This window comes from Thamnophis sirtalis, unplaced genomic scaffold, assembly GCF_051295495.1.
Source record: "Thamnophis sirtalis isolate CommonGarterSnake01/CBP01778 unplaced genomic scaffold, rThaSir2_p1.2 scaffold_9, whole genome shotgun sequence".
In the NCBI taxonomy this organism is placed as follows: Eukaryota; Metazoa; Chordata; class Lepidosauria; order Squamata; family Natricidae; genus Thamnophis; species Thamnophis sirtalis.
In genome coordinates, this window is record NW_028261389.1 from 70,886,681 (window position 1) to 70,906,840 (window position 20,160).

General features: G+C 45.8%; 1 protein-coding gene across 1 annotated transcript in view; it reads right to left on the bottom strand.

Annotated features, from left to right (window-relative positions):
* The window catches only part of WNT7B (Wnt family member 7B), a 169,053-nt gene that overhangs the window by 10,261 nt on the left and 138,632 nt on the right, over window positions 1–20,160 (bottom strand). Inside the window, exon 3 of the mRNA XM_087722230.1 lies at window positions 1,204–1,475. Within this exon, the coding sequence (XP_087578356.1) occupies window positions 1,204–1,475 (272 nt within the window). The remainder of the gene's footprint in view (window positions 1–1,203; window positions 1,476–20,160) is intronic.

Below are 20,160 nucleotides of genomic sequence, written 5' to 3' on the forward strand. Positions count from 1 at the left end.
AAAGGTCTTCTTCTCAAAGTGTTAAAACAGCAGCATCCTTTTCAAGATCTGTGTGGCTTCTTTTAAAGACCGTTCCCCAGCTGTTGGAAAGTATCCACACACCATTGCCACCATCACAACCACTTTGTTTCCTTAGTGTTCCCAATGGCAGCATTGTCTGTGTCTCTCACATGTGTGTGCACACCTATCTGTCAACCCTGAAGCTGACCTGACTGAGGCCATCTTGGAGGCTTCAGTGTTGCCAGAATGGTGCTTGGGATATAGAGCAGTGGTGGGATTCAGCCGGTTCGCACCTATCCGGGAGAACCAGTTGTTAACTTTCTAAGCAGTTCGGAGAACCGGTTGTTGGAAGAAATCTCCTTTTGTTTTTTTCCCCACTTTACAGGGCTAATCCTGTAAGGAAGGCAGGAAGGAAACATTCTAGTGTTGTTTCTAGCCTCATCTCTATTGCCCTGCTTATAGAAACAGCCTCTCCAGTTAACCGCACCACTGAAAATTACATTGTAACAGCTAAGGTGAAGCGCCCATTGACCTGAGTGACGTTGAGTTGGCCACGCCCACCCAGTCACATGACCACTGAACCATGCCTACCCAGCAGGTCATTAGGGCAGAGAACCAGTTGTTAAATTATTGGAATCCCACCACTGATATAGAGGGGGGGGGGGGAATAGAGATAGTTGGAGTTTTGTAGCCAAAACAAAATAGTTTCTCTTGAGAACCAAGGACGTTCCTTGGCTAAAGAGAGGAGGAGTGAAATTTCCAAGCAACTGGACAGCACCTCGATTGGACCATGTGACGGATTGTTTGAGAAAGGGGGAAAAAACTTTTATGTTTAATTAGGTGAAAAATGTGGGAACCTTCAGAGTCAGTTTTCACCAGTTTGTGCCAATATGATATGCCCAATAAACCTGTTCTTTGAGGAACCTACTTGCCTCGGAATTCTGTTTTCTATGGGTGTATTACTTGGAACCCTGACACTATCCTTCCCTATGAAAATCTAATTTGCCCCGGAAACCTTCTCTATGTCTTCACAAAAAAACTTTTATCTTGTTTTGCTCAAGCAGAACATCATTTAGTCCACAACGATCCACATACAGGCTGCAATCTTACAATCCAAGTCTATGTTTCCAATTGAGCAATTCCCTGGACTCTCAAAGGCCTCTCCTCCCTCGAATCATATCACCCTTCTCCTGTGTAATATACCTTTCTTCCGGCTTCATTATTGTGCAGATTCATCAGCCTCCGAGCGCTCTTTCGGATTTCTCTGGCGTCGACGAACCTTCTGGAGAAGTCGATGCCATATCTGATATCAGCAGAACATCCTCCCCATTTCCACCCTTCCTCCTGGTTGTAATAACCTTGTTTCTCTCTGTCACAACCACAACTGCTGAGATTTCCCTGGCTGCAGGCAGCCGTGATTGCGTGGGCGACACCAGCGGCAGTGATGGCATAGGTGAAGGCGGCTTCTCTGCTTCCTGTGGGGACAACGTAGGAAAAAGGGAGGGGGGAAAATCAGAATATCGTGAGAAACATAGTCCTTGGACATCTTGAAAAATAGCATAATTTTAGGAGCACACATTGGCATTCATTCTTTTACCGATGCAGTGGTGGGTTCCGGATCCTGTCGCAACCGGTAGGCTGCGGCAGGGCTGGCCAGCCACCACGTGCACTGTGCACACATGTGCACCACCACCCTGCAGCGCTCCAGCTGTTCAGCGGAGTATCACGCAGGCAGTGTACGCTGCGGACACATTTGCAAATGGCCTGGTAGGGTCAAATACCGGTAAGGAGAGCAGGCAGGTGGGTGGGCCCTCTGCAGCACCATACCGGGATTGTGCCTGCTGCTCCCACCAGGCACTGGTCTGCCCGTATTGGGGCCAGAAATGAGCCCATTTCCAGACTTCCAGAACTTCTGGGAGGCCTGTTTTTCATCCTCCCAAAGCCTCCACGCAGGCCCTGCACTTACCTGGCATCCAAAATGTGGCCATGTGGAGACTCCTGGGAGGAGTGAAGTGAGGTGGGAGGGTCCATCCTGTCCTTTCAACTGCCGGTTTGGCGAACCAGATGTAAAATTAGCATCCAGTTCGCCCAAACCTGTCCAAACTGGCTGAATCTCACCTCTGCCCTGATTGCTTTAAAGGGGAACAGTATGATGGATATGTAGCTTTCTAAAATTAACTTGCGATTACTTTTGTGAACGCAAAGACTGGAAAATACTTCGCTGTCTTGATCTAATACGAATAGTTTGCTCCTGATCACTATCAAAGCACTGGATTAATATTTTCCACGGAACTGCTTCCTTAATTTCATCCACGATGAAGGAATTCTGTTCCTGGCCTTGTTCCGTGTAATCATCCTTAACCCAGGAATAAAACCGCAAATAAAGATCTCTTTCCAGGTCGAAGTTTCGGGTTTAACTCTCCGTCCCCTTCTGTAGGGCCTGTGCTTTCCGAAATCTGGAGACCCTCCAGAAAAGTATGGGAATTATGTCTGAGAGGTGAAAGATTGCAATGTGAAGATGAGGAAACTGTCTCAGTGCTCCAGTCAGGCAGCTGGATTTTGGACCCAATCTATGAAATATTAGAAACATGGGTGTAGTCATATATGAAACCTCTAATTAAATCAACAAAAAATATATATAGTTTGAGAGGGATGCTGAAGTTATGGGCTTATGGTCTGACTATCAACCTTTCTGCCCTGCTAAGCAAACCTCTTTGCTAAGGTTGAGTTGAAGACAGAAGGCATTCCAAGTCCTCTGGGACTATCCCCAACAAAGCCTTGAGGTCTGCAACGTCATATTTCCAGTTCCCCAGCAATAAGTAGCATCCTGCTTTGGAAGGGCTGCTGTTCCCCAGAGATCATCAAGCAAAATGAGAGAGCAAGACCTAAACGTGCAAAATTGTCAGATTTATCTTTTCTCAGCAAACCAAAGGAGCAGATTGCTTGCAGTCTGAACCACGTTGCTTCCTCCAAACATTTGCGTTCCTTTTCAACATTAGGGCAGAGTTCTGTTTCACTCTGGCAAATGGTTTTCGCTCAACGGATGTTTCTGCTTAAGTGTAATACCATGATAGGGATAACTGCAGAGTGAAGTCATCAGATGGGTGGAGAAACTCAGAATCCTACCTTGTATAACTTTCTTTCAACCTAGTTGACTTTTCAGAAAGAAAGAAAGAAAGAAAGAAAGAAAGAAAGAAAGAAAGAAAGAAAGAAAGAAAGAAAGAAAGACAGAAAGAAAGACAGACAGACAGACAAAAAGAAAGAAAAAGAAGACAGAAAGAAAGAAAGAAAAAAGAAAGAAAGAAAAAAGAAAGAAAGAAAAAAGAGAAAATCAGACAGAAAAAAGAAAGAAAGAAAAGAAAGAAAAAGAAAGAGAAAGAAAAAAAGAAAGAGAAAGACAGAAAGAAAGAAAAAGAAAGAAAGAAACAAAGACAGAAAGAAAGAAAAAGAAAGACAGAAAGAAAGACAGACAGAAAGAAAGAAAGAAAAAAAGAAAAAGAAAGACAGAAAGAAAGAAAGAAAGAAAGAAAGAAAGAAAGAAAGAAAGAAAGAAAGAAAAAGAGAAAATCAGACAGACAGAAAAAAGAAAGAAAAGAAAGAAAAAGAAAGACAGAAAGAAAGAAAGAAAAAGTAAGAGAAAGACAGAAAGAAAGAAAGAAAGAAAAAGAAAGACAGAAACAAAGACAGAAACAAAGAAAGAAAGAAAGAGAAAGAAAGATAGAAAAAGAGAAAATCAGACAGACAGAAAAAAGAAAGAAAAAAAGAAAAAGAAAGACAGACAGAAAGAAAAAAAGAAAGAAAGAGAAAGAGAAAGAAAGAGAAAGAGAAAGAAAGAAAGAGAAAGAAAGAAAGAAAGAAAGAGAAAGAAAGAAAGAGAAAGAAAGAAAGAAAGAAAAAAAGACAGAAAGAAAGAAAGAAAAAGAGAAAGAAAGAAAAAGACAAAGAAAGACAGACAGAAAGAAAGAAAAAGAAAGAAAGAAAGAGAAAGAGAAAGAAAGAAAGAAAAAGAAAGACAGACAGACAGACAGAAAGAAAGAAAGAAAGAAAGAAAGAAGGAAAGAAAGAAAGAACCCTAAAAGAAGGTGGGCAGATGGCAAAACTAAGGAGAATCCCCAAAGACAGGGCATAGTGTAGGAGCCCTGGTGACCCAGTGCTTAGAATGCAGCACAGTCTGGAGTTCGATCCTGACAGGGGCTCAAGGTTCATTCAGCCTTCCATCCTTCCAAGGTCAGTAAAATGAGGACCCAGATTGTTGGGAATACTATGCTGACATTGAAACCACCAGGTTGTGCTGTCAATCACTAGGGGGGGGGGCAGTATTTATACAGTAAGCCTATTGCAATTGTGAACGTGGTGTGAACACGGTGGCTCATTGGCTAAGATAGTGAGCTTGTCAATCAGAAAAGTTGGCAGTTCGGCGGTTCGAATCCCTAGTGCCACCTAACGGAGTGAGCTCCCGTTACTTGTCCCAGCTTCTGCCAACCTAGCAGTTCGAAAGCACATAAATTGCAAATAGAAAAATAGGAACCACCTTTGGTGGGAAGGTCATGCCGGCCACATGACCATGGAGATGTCTTTGGACAGTGCTGGCTCTTCGGCTTTGAAACGGAGATGAGCCCTGCCCCCTAGAGTCAGGAACGACTAGCACACGTGAGCAGGGGAACCTTTACCTATTATGGTAGAGGTAGTGGACAAATCGCTCTGGACTTTTCTTCTGAACATCTTGTCAACTTAATGCCTATGGAGATTCTCAGTCATCCAGGTCATGGTTATCCCAAAGGTGCTTTTTCAAGAGGCAACTGGACTTTCTGGTTTTTCTTTGAAGACGTTTCTCTTCTCATCCATGAAGCTTCTTCAGCTCTGACTGAATCCTTGCATTCCCCACCATCCAGTCAGAGCTGAAGAAGCTTCTTGGATGAGAAGAGAAACGTCTTCAAAGAAAAATCAGAAAGTTCAATTTTCTCTTGGGGGAAAAAGCACCTTTGGGATCTTGCCAACTTGTTTGATTCAAACTCAGGACCGTTGCTTGGTCCCTAGAGAACTGCTACTGATTTGTGGGAAGATAATGTTCCCCTGCATAAATGCAAACCAAGCAACCAACTAACTAACTAACTAACTAACTAACTAACTAACTAACTAACTAACTATATTTTGCTTTTTTTCAGGAGTCATCTATTATTCACTAGCAAATTAATTACTGTGGTCATTTCATACCTTTTCACATCTTTTAACCAGGACTGAGTTTCAAAAATTTTACCAAGGGGTTTTCTGCCTGGTTGCTGGGTGGGTGTGGCCATGGCGGGTGTCGCCTAGTTGATCTCTTGCATCACGGCGGGGAGCGGTTGACCTCCCCAGGCTCCAGAGGCTTAATTTGACCCTCCGGGAAGGCGAAAATGGCCTCCCCAGGCTGCAGAGGCTGGAAATGGACCCGTTTCCAGCCTTCTGGAACTTCCGGTAGGCCCGTTTTTCACCCTCCTCGAGCTTCCGTGTGTGCCCTGCACTTACCTGCATCCAAAATGGGCCATGTGGAGACTCCTGGGAGAGCTGGGAGGGGCCAGACAGGAGTGGAATTTGGGGGTTCTCTGAACTGCACAGACCAGTGGTGGGTTGCAGGCGGGAACCGTTCTGGTATGGTGCTCCGGAGGGCCCACCCGGCTGCCCGCGCTCCTTACCTGTCCTTTAAAGCTTTCGGAGCTTCTGCGCATAGCGCATACAGCGCCTGAGCAATGCTCTGCCAAGCAGCTGGAGTGTTGCGGAGCCTTGCGGAGATGTCGCTGGAAGTAAGGAGCATGCTTAAGCTCTGTGCGTGTGCATGTGTATCGCACACGTTCATGTGGAGGATGCTGGGCCCTGTTGCAACCGGTGCGCCAGGATCCGGAACTCATTACTGGCACAGACTCTTCGCTAGAGGTACTCCCGAACCCCTGCGAATCCCCAGCAGCCCACCCTTGCTTTGAACAAGAGCTCCCATTTATCCGGTCCATTATTCCAAAAGGGGGGGGGGGTGTCTTCAAAAAACAGAACTCAAGGAAATTATCTTCCCATACAAAGTTGCCCATAGTATGTGGTCAAAAGGTCAAGACACAAAGCCACAATGATGCCACTGAAGCTCTACCAGCTTTTTTGGGGGGGAGGGGAAAGATGTTTGAAAAACAGCACCACTGATTGCACAATTGCAATGCCATGTGGATTTTTGGGCCACAGCCTTCTGACCCCTTGTGTTCTGACCAAGGCTTCCCAAGAGCATGAAGCAAACTCTGGTCCTGACAAAAAACCCTTTTATTAATTGACTGTGAATTCTGCTCATTCCCATCCAGCAAAGTCTTTCAAGGGAGGATTTACAGTCACAGACCTCATCTGGCTTAGAGAGTTGACAGGCTTTCTTGGCAAGGAGTCGCGAACCAATTAAGCGAACCAATTGTCTCCTGCAAACTCCACTCCTCTTTCGCTCCTCTTTTATTTCTTCTGGGAGGGGCCATTCATCATCCACTTGTGGCCTTCAATCCTGTTCTTTAGCTGTTCCCCTCATCTGGCAACTCTACGCATGCGCACACTGGGAACAGGCTCCAGCTGTTCGTCTGCCTCACTGACTCTGAAGGCAGCTGATAACTGTCAGAGAGTCATGGACCCGTCTCTGTCTCCGACACAGAGCCCTCATCAGAGCCTTCCCCAGACTCCAGGACTGGCCCATGTTCCTTCCCAACCTCCTCACTGTCCGAATCTGCTTCCAGCTCTGCTGGCCACTGGTGGGCCACAACACCGTGCGTCTATGTCTGAACTTTGAATTCTCCGTTCATTCTGAATTGAACTAAACATGCCCCGTTTTCATTCTTTTGAAAAGAATCTTGATGAGCCACACTTGATGGAATTTGGAGATGTTTGTGCAATGCAGTCCTGCTGCTCGCTGTTATTTAGAGCATTTCACCTCTCAAGAGCCGTGGAGACCACTGCCTCTTCCATCATCACATCCCGTCGCTTCTCTTCTGTCTTCAGTATGCGTTACTCATTAAGCCTGTAGTAGCCTGTTCTGTGTTTAACAATATTTAATGAACCTCATTGTTAGGGAATCACCACAGTTCAAACAAGCAGGAGCAGCATTTTAAATGCGTAGGCAGTGAAATGGAAGGAAATGTGAGGAACGTGTGCGCACTTGAAGGAACATCTTGTAGCATCCAGGCAAGATAGAGAACAATCAATTTTTTTCAAAAAAATATGCTTCAGGAAATTAGGACCATTCTCAAGCCCAGGGGTGTCAAACTTGATTTCATTGAGGGCTGCATCAGGGTTGTGTTTGACCTCTGGGGACCCTGTGGTGGGCATGGCCAGTTCAACGGCACTCATCAAGGCTCCATTTGATCACAATGATCACATTTCCACAGCTGAATCTAGAACTTGGAAGATCCAGCTGCCTCTCAGCACTTCATTAATAGCTGAGCATGGAGAACTACTTACCACTTGGTGCTTCTTTGCAAGCCTTTAATGAGGAAATCTCATCTTGGTGCTTAAGGCCCCGGGTGCTTCAACACCATTCTTTGCTCTCTTTGTAAATGTTATCCTCCCTAGCATTTCCCCATGTTTCTATGCTCATTTTGGAATTGGAATTGGAAAGTTTATTTATAGGCCGCCCTTTTCCCTGAGGGGACTCAGGGCGGCTTACAATTCATGGGGAAGGGAATACAAACAATGACACAAGAACAATACATAATTAAAATAGAACACAACATTCATCATTCGGGTGGGGACGGATTACAATCTTAACCCCAGGCCTGACGGGATAGCCAGATTTTAAGGGCTGTGCGGAAGGTCTGGAGGGTGGTGAGGGTACGGATCTCCACGGGGAGATCGTTCCAAAGGGTCGGAGCTACTACCGAAAAGGCTCTCCTCCGTGTAGTTGCCAGTCGACACTGACTGGCAGATGGGATTCGGAGGAGGCCTAATCTATGTGATCTAATTGGTCGCGAGGAGGTGATTGGCAGGAGGCGGTCTCTCAAGTACCCAGATCCATTTTGGTTACCAACTTATGTAGCCAATATTGAGGATCCTGGCGTCATCAGTCCAGTGTAACGCTACAAAAGGATTTCAGATGACGGTCAATCATGGATGCAGTATTTTAGGTATGGCTGTATAGAGAGGTACCCTGTTTCCCTGAAAATAAGACCTCCCTGGATAATAAGCCCAATTGGGCTTTGGAGCTCATGCACTAAAATAAGCCCTCCCCCCAAAAAATAAGCCCTCTCTGAAAATATTTAAGCGCATGTGCAGCCAGTCTCCACCATTTCCTCTGGTTACTTGCCGTGCAGGCAACGTGGGGTGAGGAGGCAAAGCCGGAGGGGCAGAAAGGAGGGGGAACATGCCCCACTCACCCCACACACCCTTACCTAACAGCCACTCCTGTAACCCTAGCCATCGCGCCCCTTCTGTCACGCTAATGGCCGCCGCGAAAAGAGCAGCAGGCCCAGCAATGCGCCTTACTGCTGCTGCGGCAGCACAACACAGCAGCAGCCATGAGGTGACCACGTTCGCCACCTCCTGCATCTCAAACATAATAAGACCTCGCCCCAAAATAAGGCCAAGTGCTTATTTCGGGGGGGGGGGAGAAAATAAGACCCTGTGAGGTGCTAATACCGTGTTTCCCCAAAAATAAGACAGGGTCTTATTTTTGGGGAAACACGGTATTAGCACCTCACTTGACCTTCATTGTATCCCTTGCTTAATGCAACTTTTTGGCTGCTGCCGCACACTTCGGGCTCATATTTAATTGGTTGCCCACTAAGACTCCAAGATCCCTCTCACAGTTACTGCTACTCAGCCTGGTTTCACCCAGTCTATATGTGTACTTTTGGGGTTTTTTTTGCCTAAGTGTAAGACTTTACTTTCCTCTACACTGAATTCCATTTTGTTAGACAGGGCCCAGTGTTCAATTCTGCCAAGATCCATCTGGATCTTGAGCCTGTCATCTAGGGCAGGGATGGTGCCGAACTTTGTGGGCAATGCGCATGCGACATCTCCTGCGCCCCCTGCGCCCCTGCACATGCGCAACCCCCCTGCATGGGCACGTGATTCCCTGTGCCCCGTTTTGGGCCTAGCAGACTTCCTTGCAGCCTCCTGGGACCAAAACTGGGGCACAGGAGGGAGTGCCGTGTGTGACACCTCACTCCCTGCGCATGCACCCACATGCGGGCATCTCTTGCATGTGCCATGCCCCCTGTGCATACGCAGCAGAGACCTGGAAATCAGGTGGCCAGCGGGGGGCGCGCCCATATGCGTGGTGCAGCTTACTTGGATTGACTGCTCACAGAGAGGGCTCTGTGTGCAACCTGTGGCATGCATACCATGGGTTGGTCATCACAGAATCTAGGGTGTTGGCTATTCCTGCCAGCTTAGTATCATCCACAAATTTGGCAAGTTCCCCTTCTATTCTCTCATCTAAGTCATTTATGAAGATGGGCCTCAGACAGATACTTCCCTCCATGTAGATGTAGCCGCATTAAGGGTTATTCATTGACCACGGTTTGTCAGCCAGTTTCAAATCCATCCGATGGTGATGCTCTCTCTCCCATTTTTGTCTAGCTTACCAAGAAGTAGGTTGTGGTCTACTGGAGGGGGAAGATGTCAATGTTGGTGGCAATTATAAATCATTTGCAATTTCCTGAGATGAGAAATGGGGATTCCTCCTCTCCCTCTCCCCACCCCACTCCCGGGGAACTGCTCCTTTGTTTAGAAGACAAGATGACTCAGTCTGGTGGAATCAGCCAATCTTGAGAATTCAACACGTAGCAGATGAAGATGGACACACAGTTGTGATAAAAGGATGAGGCAGAATAATATTGCGCCCACACTTCCTGAATCTGCATGAACAAATGTTCAGTATTCATGTTTTGCATGGGGGCGTTGTCAAGGCCAAGAGGGGGAAACAGTGGCGTAAAATCAGAGCTTTTTAAAGAAAGAAATTATAGAGTATTATTATTATTATTTCTCAGCTGGGGGAGGGATTGTGGGAGATCTTATGCGCTAAGCCTGAGATCCAAATGTACATTTCATTTCCACTTGTTGAAAGAGTCCAATTTCCAGTGCAAAATTATATTTGTGCCTCTTTAGAAGTACAGGCTGTGGTTTCCATGTGCCTTATTCATACAAAATTATAGGCTGAAAGTACTCGGTTATTTATTCATTTTCTTCACTTAAAAATTTTCACCCCTCACCTTCCATTAGCCTCCTCAAAATGATTAACAAAATCAAAGCTGCATGAAGGAATGCTGCTAAATCAATACAGAATAGCAAATCGATGGCTAGAAATTGATGGTGCCAACCGCAGGTATGGTGCTGGAGAGGTCGTTTCAGCCCCTCCATCTGTTAAGGGGTGTTGGATTTATAAAAGATTAATATCGATCCCTAGTGTTATTTTAGAAATTGGGGGTGGGTGGGTGGAGAGAGGCCTCTGAGAGGGGGAGGGAGGGAGGGAGGAAGAAGAGAGAAAGGGAGAAAGAAAGAAAGAAAGAAAGAAAGAAAGAGAGGGAGGGAGGGAGGGGGAGGAAGGAAGGAAGGAAGGAAGGAAGGAAGGAAGGAAGAAGAGAGAGAGAAATAGAGAAAAGGAAAAGGGAGAAAGAGAGGTAGGGAGGAAGAAGAGAGAAAGGGAGAGAGAGAAAGGGAGGGAGCAAGGAAGGACAGGAGAAGAGATATAGAAAGAGAAAAAGAGAAAGGGAGAAAGAGAGAAAGGGAGGGAGGACAGGAGAAGAGAGAAAGGGAGAAAGGGAGGGAGGGAAGAAGGAAGGAAGAACAGGAGAAGAGAGAAAGAGAGAGAAAAGGAGAAAGGGAGAAAGAGAGAAAGGGAGGGAGGCAGGACAGGAGGAGAGAGAAAGGGAAGGAGGGAGGAAAGAAGAAAGGAAGGAAAGAAGGAAGAAAGTACAAGAGAGAAAGAGAGAAAAGGAGAAAGAGAGAAAGGGACAAAGGGAGGCAGGCAGGCAGGCAGGACAGGAGAAGGGAGAAAGAGAGAGAAAGGGAGAAAGAGAGAAAGGGAGGGAGGCAGAACAGAAGAGAGAAAGTGAGAAAGGGAGGGGGGTGAAGGAAGGAAAGAAGGAGAAAGAAAGAAAGAAAGAAAGAAAGAAAGAAAGAAAGAATCCAGACTATGTTTCACTGTGTCAGTAGTAGTAGTATGTGGAATATTGCCACTAATCCCCGAAAAACAAACAAAAACGTGTTGTTGCAGAAAATCCCCCGGGGTAATAGGTCAGAGAAATCGCAGCAAACCCTCCTGCTAAGGGCTTCTGTTTGAACAGTAGTTAATATTACCGGGCCTGCAGGAAAGGCCTGGATCGATGGAGAAGAGAAAGCAAATAACTGGTGGTGGTGGAGGAAAGCACGAGTTATTTCCTGAATAAAAGTAAAAAAGTAAAGTGAAAAGACATTAGAAGCAAGAATTTCCTATTCAAAGATCAGCAAGCGCAGAAGAGGAAATTTAGTATCCTTCTAAAACAGGGGTCCCCAATCCCCAACTCCCGGTCCGTGGACCGGCACCAGTCCGCGGCATGCCAGCAAAAGGTCCACGCAAACGACTGAAGCCCCAAACACAGGATGCAGGCAGCATGCAAAACCACACCCCCTCTAGTCGGCGGAAAGGCCTTTCTCCACCAAACTGGTCCCTGGGCCGTTCAGGGGTGAAATCTAATTCCCCCCCCCACTGGTTCTGTGGGCGTGGCTTGGGGATGGCGGGTCATGTGACAGGGTGGGCGTGGCCAACTTTTTTTCAATTTCATCTTTTAAAAAAGCTTTTTAAAGCTTCCGTTCGCCCGAACCGCCAGGGGAAAAAATGCTTTAAAAAGCAGGGGGAGGAGGAGCTTCCGACGATCACGCGGCTCACAGCTGAGCCGTGTGATCCACAGAATCTTTTTTTTACTACCGGTTCGCAGAACCAAGGACAATCGTCCCTACCACTTCAGCCGAACCAAGCCGAACCGGGAGGATTTCACCCAGTGGTGGGATTCAGCCAGATTGCACCTATTCGGGAAAACAGATTGGTAACTTTCTAAGTAGTTCAGAGAACCGATAGTTGGAAGAAATCTCATTTAGTTTTTTTCCGCTTTACAGGGCTAATCCTGTAAGGAAGGCAGGAAGGAAACATTCTGGTGTTGTTTCTAGTCTAATCTTTATTGCCCTGCTTACAGAAACTGCCACTCCGGTTAGCCCTTATTACATTGTAACAGCTAAGGCGAAACGCCCATCGACCTGAGTGACCTTGAGTTGGCCACGCCCACCCAGTCACATGACCACCGAGCCCCGCCTACCCAGATGGTCATTAGGGCAGAGAACCGGTTGTTAAATTATTTGAATCCCACCACTGATTTCATCCCTAAGGCTGCTGTTCTAGAGAGCCTCACTGGGGTGATCTTGTGTACGAAGGCTGAAGGTGTTATCCTCTATCAAACCTTGTGAGGGCCTTTCCTCGACTCTGCTCCCCAAAATGGCTCCCTCCCTGACTGGCCCTCTTGGCCTTGTTTCCCTCCTTCCTCCATGCTATGAAGAACCTGTTCCTGCCCGCAAGAAGCATCTATGCCCATGATGGCGAACCTTATGGGATGCGTGCCACAGGTGGGCACACAAGCTGTCACCCCAGTTTAGCTCTGTTGTGCATGCATGCGTCTTGCCGGCCATCTGATCGTCGGGTCTCTGCCATCCATGCACGGGGGAGCGGGGGGGTACATGCGCAGGGGCTGCACCAATGGTGGGATTCAAATAATTTAACAACCGGTTCTCTGCCCTAATGATCAGCTGGGTAGGCGGGGCTTAGTGGTCATGTGACTGGGTGGGCGTGGCCAACTCAACGTCACTCATGTCGATGGGCGCTTTGCCTTAGCTGTTACAATGTAATAAGGGTTAACTTAGAAGAGCCGAGGTGGCGCAGTGGTTAGGGTGCAGTACTGCAGGCCACTTCAGCTGACTGTTATCTGCAGTTCAGCGGTTCTAATCTCACCGGCTCAAGGTTGACTCAGCCTTCCATCCTTCCGAGGTGGGTGAAATGAGGACCCAGACTGTGGGGACGATATGCTGACTCTGTAAACCGCTTAGAGAGGGCTGAAAGCCCTATGAAGCGGTATATAAGTCTAACTGCTATTGCTATTGCTATTGCTAACTCTAAGACAGAAAGTGCCTTAGAGGGGTAGTTTCTGTAATTGGAGCAATAAAGTTTAGGCTAGAAACAATAGCAGAATGTTTCTTTCCTGCCTTCCTTACAGGATTAGCCCTATAAAATGGAAAAAAAAACAAAATGAGATTTCTTCCAACAACCGGTTCTCCCGAATAGGTGCGAACTGGCTGAATCCCACCACTGGGCTGCACACACATTGTATTTTGGGGGATCAGGCGTACGCTTGCACATTTGCACACCCGTGCATGCGCTTTGGGTACTCAGTCTGGAAAAGGTTAGCCATCCCTGATCTATGCCCATCTTACAAATAGACAAACAGCTTGTCCGATGCCAAGTCCTAATCAATGTTATGTCCGGGCACATCCCACTTGCCACATTCTAATATTTTTGTCCGCTGCCCTGGGAAGCTTTCATATTCTTTCTTTAATTTCAGCTGAATTTGTTCTCTGCGTGAACAGAGGTTGGCTTTTCTATGCAATGGGGACATTAGAGGCGGGCGGGAGGAGGCCATGAGGTAAAGTTTACCTCACGTTGAGCTTTGCTCCTGATGAATCGATCCATCCCTGGAGTGCTTCTAAGACCCAATTCCCAGGATGTTTTTGCATTCCACCTCTTTTTTTACACGCCTCATGTGTGCCACTTTGACATTTGCTCACACCTTCATCCTCAGGGGGTGTCCACATCACAGGCCAAACATCCATCGCACTGTTGAGGCTGCCATCTTGACTTTTGTGTCTATACACTGTGGACTTCCTGCCCATGAAAATAAATAAACTTGACTCTCCTTAACTCCCCCCCCCTTATATATATCAGGCATGGTTGGCTATGTGTTACCACAAATTAACAATAGGTTTCCTTTAAAAAAAAAGGAATAAAGTTTAATAAAGTATGAAGTTTTGCAGCAATAGCACTTAGACTTATATACTGCTTAACAGTGTTTTACAGCCCTCTCTAAGCGGTTTACAGAGTCATTCTGTGGCCCCCAACAATCTGGCTCCTCATTTTACCCACCTCGGAAGGACGGAAGGCTGAGTCAACCTTGAGCCTGGTGAGAGTCGAACTGTCAAATTGCAGGTAGCGGCAGTCAGCAGAAGGAGCCTGCAGTACTGCATTCTAACCACTGCACCTAACCATTCTAACCATTTCTTATTCTTTTTTCCAATATATTTTAGACTGTGTTTGTTAAAAATCTATACCGTGTACGGGTTCTGGGAAGTCTGTGGGGGGGGCAGGTTGTGGGGGGCTGGGAGGGAGGGTGGGGGGAGGGATATATATCAGGTTTGACGAGACGTGTTAGATTTTAATGTAATTGGACCCCACATGTATACTGGGTTTTTTTTTCTTATATTTTCATTACTATTATTATTACTATTTCTTCTTTAAAACTAGGACATGTTAAGCATATTGACATGTAGCGGAAATACACCAAGGAGAGGAGGAGTGGGAAATAGAAGGGAGAAGAAAGATGGGAAGAGAAGGATAGGAGAGAGGGTAAGGGGGGAAGACGAGAAGGATAAGGAGGAGTGGATTGTAGAGAGAGGAGCAGTAGAAAGGGAGGGGAAGTAGAATAGAAAAGGATGATGGAGGGAAGATAGAAAGTTGGAGCGGGGTAGAAAAAAGAGGTGTATGGAGAGCAGAAGAGCTATAATGGGTTTCTATTTCTCTGGGCATTGTTGACAAGAGGAACTGATGTAATTATTATTTAATACTATATGATATGGGCTATGTATAGTATAAATGTGAGTGTGTGTTATGAAAATGGAAATAAAAAATATTCTTTAAAAAAAAGATTAAAAAAAATAACCACTGCACCACCACGGCTCAATATGATAAATCAGATTTATGATAAATCAGAATTATTATTATAGCATAGTTCCGTCTTTGGATAACATGTATCTGACTATGAAGTCATGGATTATAAGGACACAAAAAAAAGCAATTAATTAATATTTTCTACTCATACGATGCATTTGAGATCATGTCAACTCAAAGCCTAACGTATATTTATATATATTTCGCCTTGAGTTTTAGAAACCAAGCCTGTGCAGCTCAGTCCTAATTCAACCTTAACGGGAGACCTGAGATTTAAGGAGGAGAGTATTCAAAGCTAAACCAATTCTGTCCAAGCCACTTTGGGATTCAAGGTTTACTGAAATGTATACTAACCTTGGGGGAAAGAGCCACATTCTTGCAGGTGCCTCACAGCTTGGGAAATGGAATAAAGATGGCAGAGGTGATGGATAGTTTAGAGGAGATTAACCATTGAAAGAGTTAAGGCCAGGTTTCAGCCAAATACCTTAAGCAGTTTCACTGTAATAAATTTTTGAAGTAGTCCTTTTTCATCGCTTTGAAGGCAGAGGCAGCAGAGATGAGGACAAGATTCATGATTCAGTCAGAGGTCTATGCTGAATTGAATGAGCGATGTAGGAAGCAACTCCAACTTAAAAATAAACATGTTCAAAAACTATAAAAAGTACTTTTCTTAATTTCCCACTTGCTTTTCTGGGAATACTGAATAATGCCTGCCAATCTCTTTCTCTCTCTCCCTCCCTCCCTCCCTCCCTTCCTCTCCCTCTCCCTCTCTCCTTCTCTCTCTCCTTCTCTCTCTCTCTCTGTACCTTGTCCCTCTCTCTCTCCCTTCTCCCTCTCCCACCCTCTCTCTCTCTCTCTCTCCCTCTCTCTCTCCCTCTCTCTCTCTCCCTCCCTTCCTCTCCCTCTCCCTCTCTCCTTCTCTCTCTCCTTCTCTCTCTCTCTCTGTACCTTGTCCCTCTCTCTCTCCCTTCTCCCTCTCCCACCCTCTCTCTCTCTCTCTCTCTCTCTGTTGTTGCTGTAATTGCCAGGGCATTAAGAGGTTAGGCACAGCAGGTGGCAAGCAGTCCTATAGTCACCATCTGCAGAAACTATCGTGGGCACAACATACACCAAAGCTGCTCCATTTTGCTATGTCCAACTCTAACTTAGTGACTGGGTGATGTCCAATAAATCCACTTATGTCAGAGCTGTGGTTTGCTGACAATAATTGTTTGTAAAGGTAACAGTATTTGGTTTTTCACAGTATTTTATTTATGTTTTTGTTTTAGCTTTTGTATAGTTTTTATCTTTCTAAGATTGTCAACCGCCCAGGGTTATTCTATGGTGAAATTGGCAACCAATAAATTTTAGGAAGGGAGGGGAAGGGGAAGGGGGGAAAGGAGGGGAAAAGAAAGGAGGGGAAGGGGAGGGGAGCAGAGGTGGATTGATCCCGGTTTGGCCCAGATCAGCCAAATCAGTAGTAATGGTGACAGGAGGCTCCGCCCACCCTCCCAGTCACTTCTGTGCATGCGCAGAAGCAGCATGCAAGAGCACACCTGAACAAGTAGTAAAAAAATTGCCAACCCACTATGGAGAGGAGGGGAGGAGAGAGGAGGAGAGAGGAAAGGAAAGGATAGGAAAGGAAAGGACAGGAAAAGAAAGAAGGGAAGGGAAGGAAAGAAGGAAAGGAAAGGAAAGAAGGAAAGGAAAGGAAAGAAGGGAAGGGAATAAGGAAAGGAAAGAAAGAAGGGAAGGGAATAAGGAAAGGAAAGGAAAGAAAGAAAGGGGAGGGAAGAAGGAAAGGAAAGAAGGAAAGGAAAGGAAGGAAAAGAAGGAAAAGAAAGGAAAGAAGGGAAGGAAAGGAAAGGAAAGAAGGGAAGAAAAGAAGGGAAGGAAAGGAAAAAAGGGAAGGGAATAAGGAAAGGAAAGGAAAAAAGGGAAGGAAAGGGAAGAAGGAAAGGAAAGAAGGGAAGGAAAGGAAAGGAAGGAAAAGAAGGGAAGGAAAGAAGGGAAGGAAAGGAAAGGAAGGAAAAGAAGGAAAGGGAAGAAGTAAAAGAAAGGAAAGGAAAACAAAGGAAAGAAGGAAAGGGAAGGGAAGAAGGAAAGGAAAGGAAAGAAGGAAAGGAAAGAAGGAAAGGAAAGGAAAGGAAAAAAGGGAAGGAAAGAGAAGAAGGAAAGGAAAGAAGGGAAGGAAAGGAAAGGAAGGAAAATAAGGAAAGGAAAGAAGGAAAAGAAAGGAAAGGAAAAGAAAGGAAAGAAGGAAAGGGAAGGGAAGAAGGAAAGGAAAGGAAAGAAGGGAAGGGAATAAGGAAAGGAAAGGAAAGAACGAAAGGAAAGGGAAGAAGGAAAGGAAAGAAGGAAAGGAAAGGAAAGGAAAGGAAAAAAGGGAAGGAAAGAGAAGAAGGAAAGGAAAGAAGGGAAGGAAAGGAAAGGAAAGGAAGGAAAAGAAGGAAAAGAAAGAAGGAAGGAAAGGAAAGGAAGGAAAGGAAAGGAAAGGAAAGGAAAGGAAAGGAAAGGAAAGGAAAGGAAAGAGGGAAGGCAAGGAAGCCAACAGGCCAATATAATGAAATGAAATGCAAAGCCAAGGAGAGACTGGAAAGAAATGACATGGATAGTCTTATCTCCCCTCGATTCCTAAAAACTATTAAAAATATTCTTTAACATATTAAGGTTGACCCAAGAGTATGTTCCGATATGGTCATCTTGAGGCCACACTTGGTGTCTGCTCAGAGTAGGGCTCGCAGAGAAGCACCAGAGACCACAAAGTTAAAGGCTGGGGCTATTGGGCTGAAGAAGATGAGAGATGAAAAATGGATGAAGTCCGGAGTTAAGTTAGACATCACACCTCCAAAGAACTCTGATTGGCAGAGGCTTACCGTAATTCACCTGCTATTTGTCATGATTGGTTGTTTCAGTTGAGGGAGCCCATCCATTTCTCACCTCCTGGGGTTTTCCAGATGTGGAAAATAAATGGCAATGTTATAACAACCCCAGAGGCAAAACCAGCAACAGGTACCAGCTCTACAAAGCATTTCGTAGGCCTACCAACCAAGCCCTCTTCAGCCACCTGAGACAATTTGCTGCCTTAATAAAGGCCTTTATTTATATTTGTGAAACTGCTTTGATGGTCGATGTTTGACTAACATTTCATGACATGGAAGCTGCCTTTCCAAAACTTTGCGTACATCTATTCCAGACCCATCTCAGAACGTGGACGCTTCAGCATCCATATTGTATTTGCTTCACCTTCCTCCCATTTCTCAGGCTTTCCACTTGAGTTAAATTAAATTTCAAGGGGCGACATCCAGAGGTGGGTTCCACATAATTTTACCACCAGTTCGCTGCGAACCAAAACGGTGAGAGCGCGTGCCTTCCGCGAATGCGCTCGGCTTGTACGCGGGGCTTGCATGCATGCACGCGGCTTAGAAAACATGGGTAAAGAGGACAGCATACAGCCAGGGTGGGCCAGTGGTGGGTTCCAGATCCCGTTGCAACCGGTATGGTGCAACAGGGCTGCACATCCACCACATGCACAAACGCAGCACACGGACACCGCACACATGCATACCTACTGCCCGCGACGCTCCAGCTGCTCGGCAGAGCATCGCGCAGGCGCCGTATGCTCCGTACACATGCGCAAAAGCCCTGATCGGCTCAAATAGCAGTTAGCAGTTAGACTTATATACCGCTTCATAGGGCTTTCAGCCCTCTCTAAGCGGTTTACAGAGTCAGCAACTTGCCCCCAACAATCCAGGTCCTCATTTTACCCACCTCGGAAGGATGGAAGGCTGAGTCAACCTTGAGCCGGTGAGATTTGAACAGCCGAACTGCAGAACTGCAGTCAGCTGAAGTAGCCTGCAGTGTTGCATTTAATCACTGCGCCACCTCGGCTCTACTGGTAAGGAGCGCAGGCGGACAGGTGGGTCCTCCAGAGCACCCTACCAGAACTATACCTGGTGCTCCCACCAGATACCGGTATGCCCGTATTGGGGCATACTGGTTGTATCCCACCACTGGGGTGGGCCCACAGGCAGCCCATAGGTCTCCACTACCGGTTTGCCTGAACTGGTCCGAGCCGGCTGAATCCCACCACTGCCAACATTAGATGAGAATTTAGCCTTACAACCTTTTGAGAACTCTACATATGGTGTGCCTGAGGCACTAATATATGCTAATGTATTCTAAGAAACCAGAAGCTGCTTTGGCAAGGAAAGAAACCTTGGAGAACACAATTTAATATTAGTAATAATCAGTTTCCTGGACGCCCTGCTGATGATTATATTATAAATTTTAAAAAGTTAGCTAATTACTGTCTAACAGTAATTAGTGTATAACATTCTTGAAATCTTTTCAGGACATAGAGAAATAGTGTATTGATGACCAAGGATAGTTCAGAAGCCAAAATGATTGCTATGTACTATATGTGGGTGGGTGTGTAAATGTTTGTTTGTGCTTTTGTGTGCTCTGTGTATGTGTGTTTTATGTGAGAACAGTCAAGATGAGGTCCCAAAGGTACTTTTTCAAGAGGCAACTGGACTTTCTGCTTTTTCTTTGAAGGCGTTTCACTTCTCATCCAAGAAGCTTCTTCAGCTCTGACTGGATGGTGGGGAAATGAAAGGATTCTTCCATTCAGTCAGAAATGAAGAAGCTTCTTGGATGAGAAGTGAAATGTCTTCAAAGAAAAACCAGAAAGTGCTGTTGCCTCTTGAAAAAGCACCTTTGGGACAACCATGACCTGGATGACTGAGAATCTCTATAGATAGTTAAGATGAGGGCTACAGCCATGTAATTTTAATCTGCTCTCCCTTTTCTAAAGGAGAAGGTCTCCAATTGCATGATTAAGGCCACCATCTTGATGCCTTTGTCAGATGTTCTTCTTTCTATTTAAAACCTGCCCAATCTGGGACACCACATCCTAGTTTATTAACAACAATAGTCCTTTGTAGTCTTCCATCTGATGACTTCATCAGATTTAGTGTTCAGATGCGTCTGGTCTGTGATGAGGTTCAGAAATTTTTACTACCGGGTCTGTGGGTGTGGCTTGGTGGGCATGGCTTGGTGGGTGTAGCAGGGGAAGGGTACTGTAAAATCCCCATTCCCTCCCCACTCCAGGGAAAGGATACTGTAAAATTTCCATTCCCACCCCACTCCAGGGGAAGGATACTGTAAAACCTCCATTCCTACCCACTCCAGGGAAAGGATACTGTAAAATCTCCATTCCCACCCCA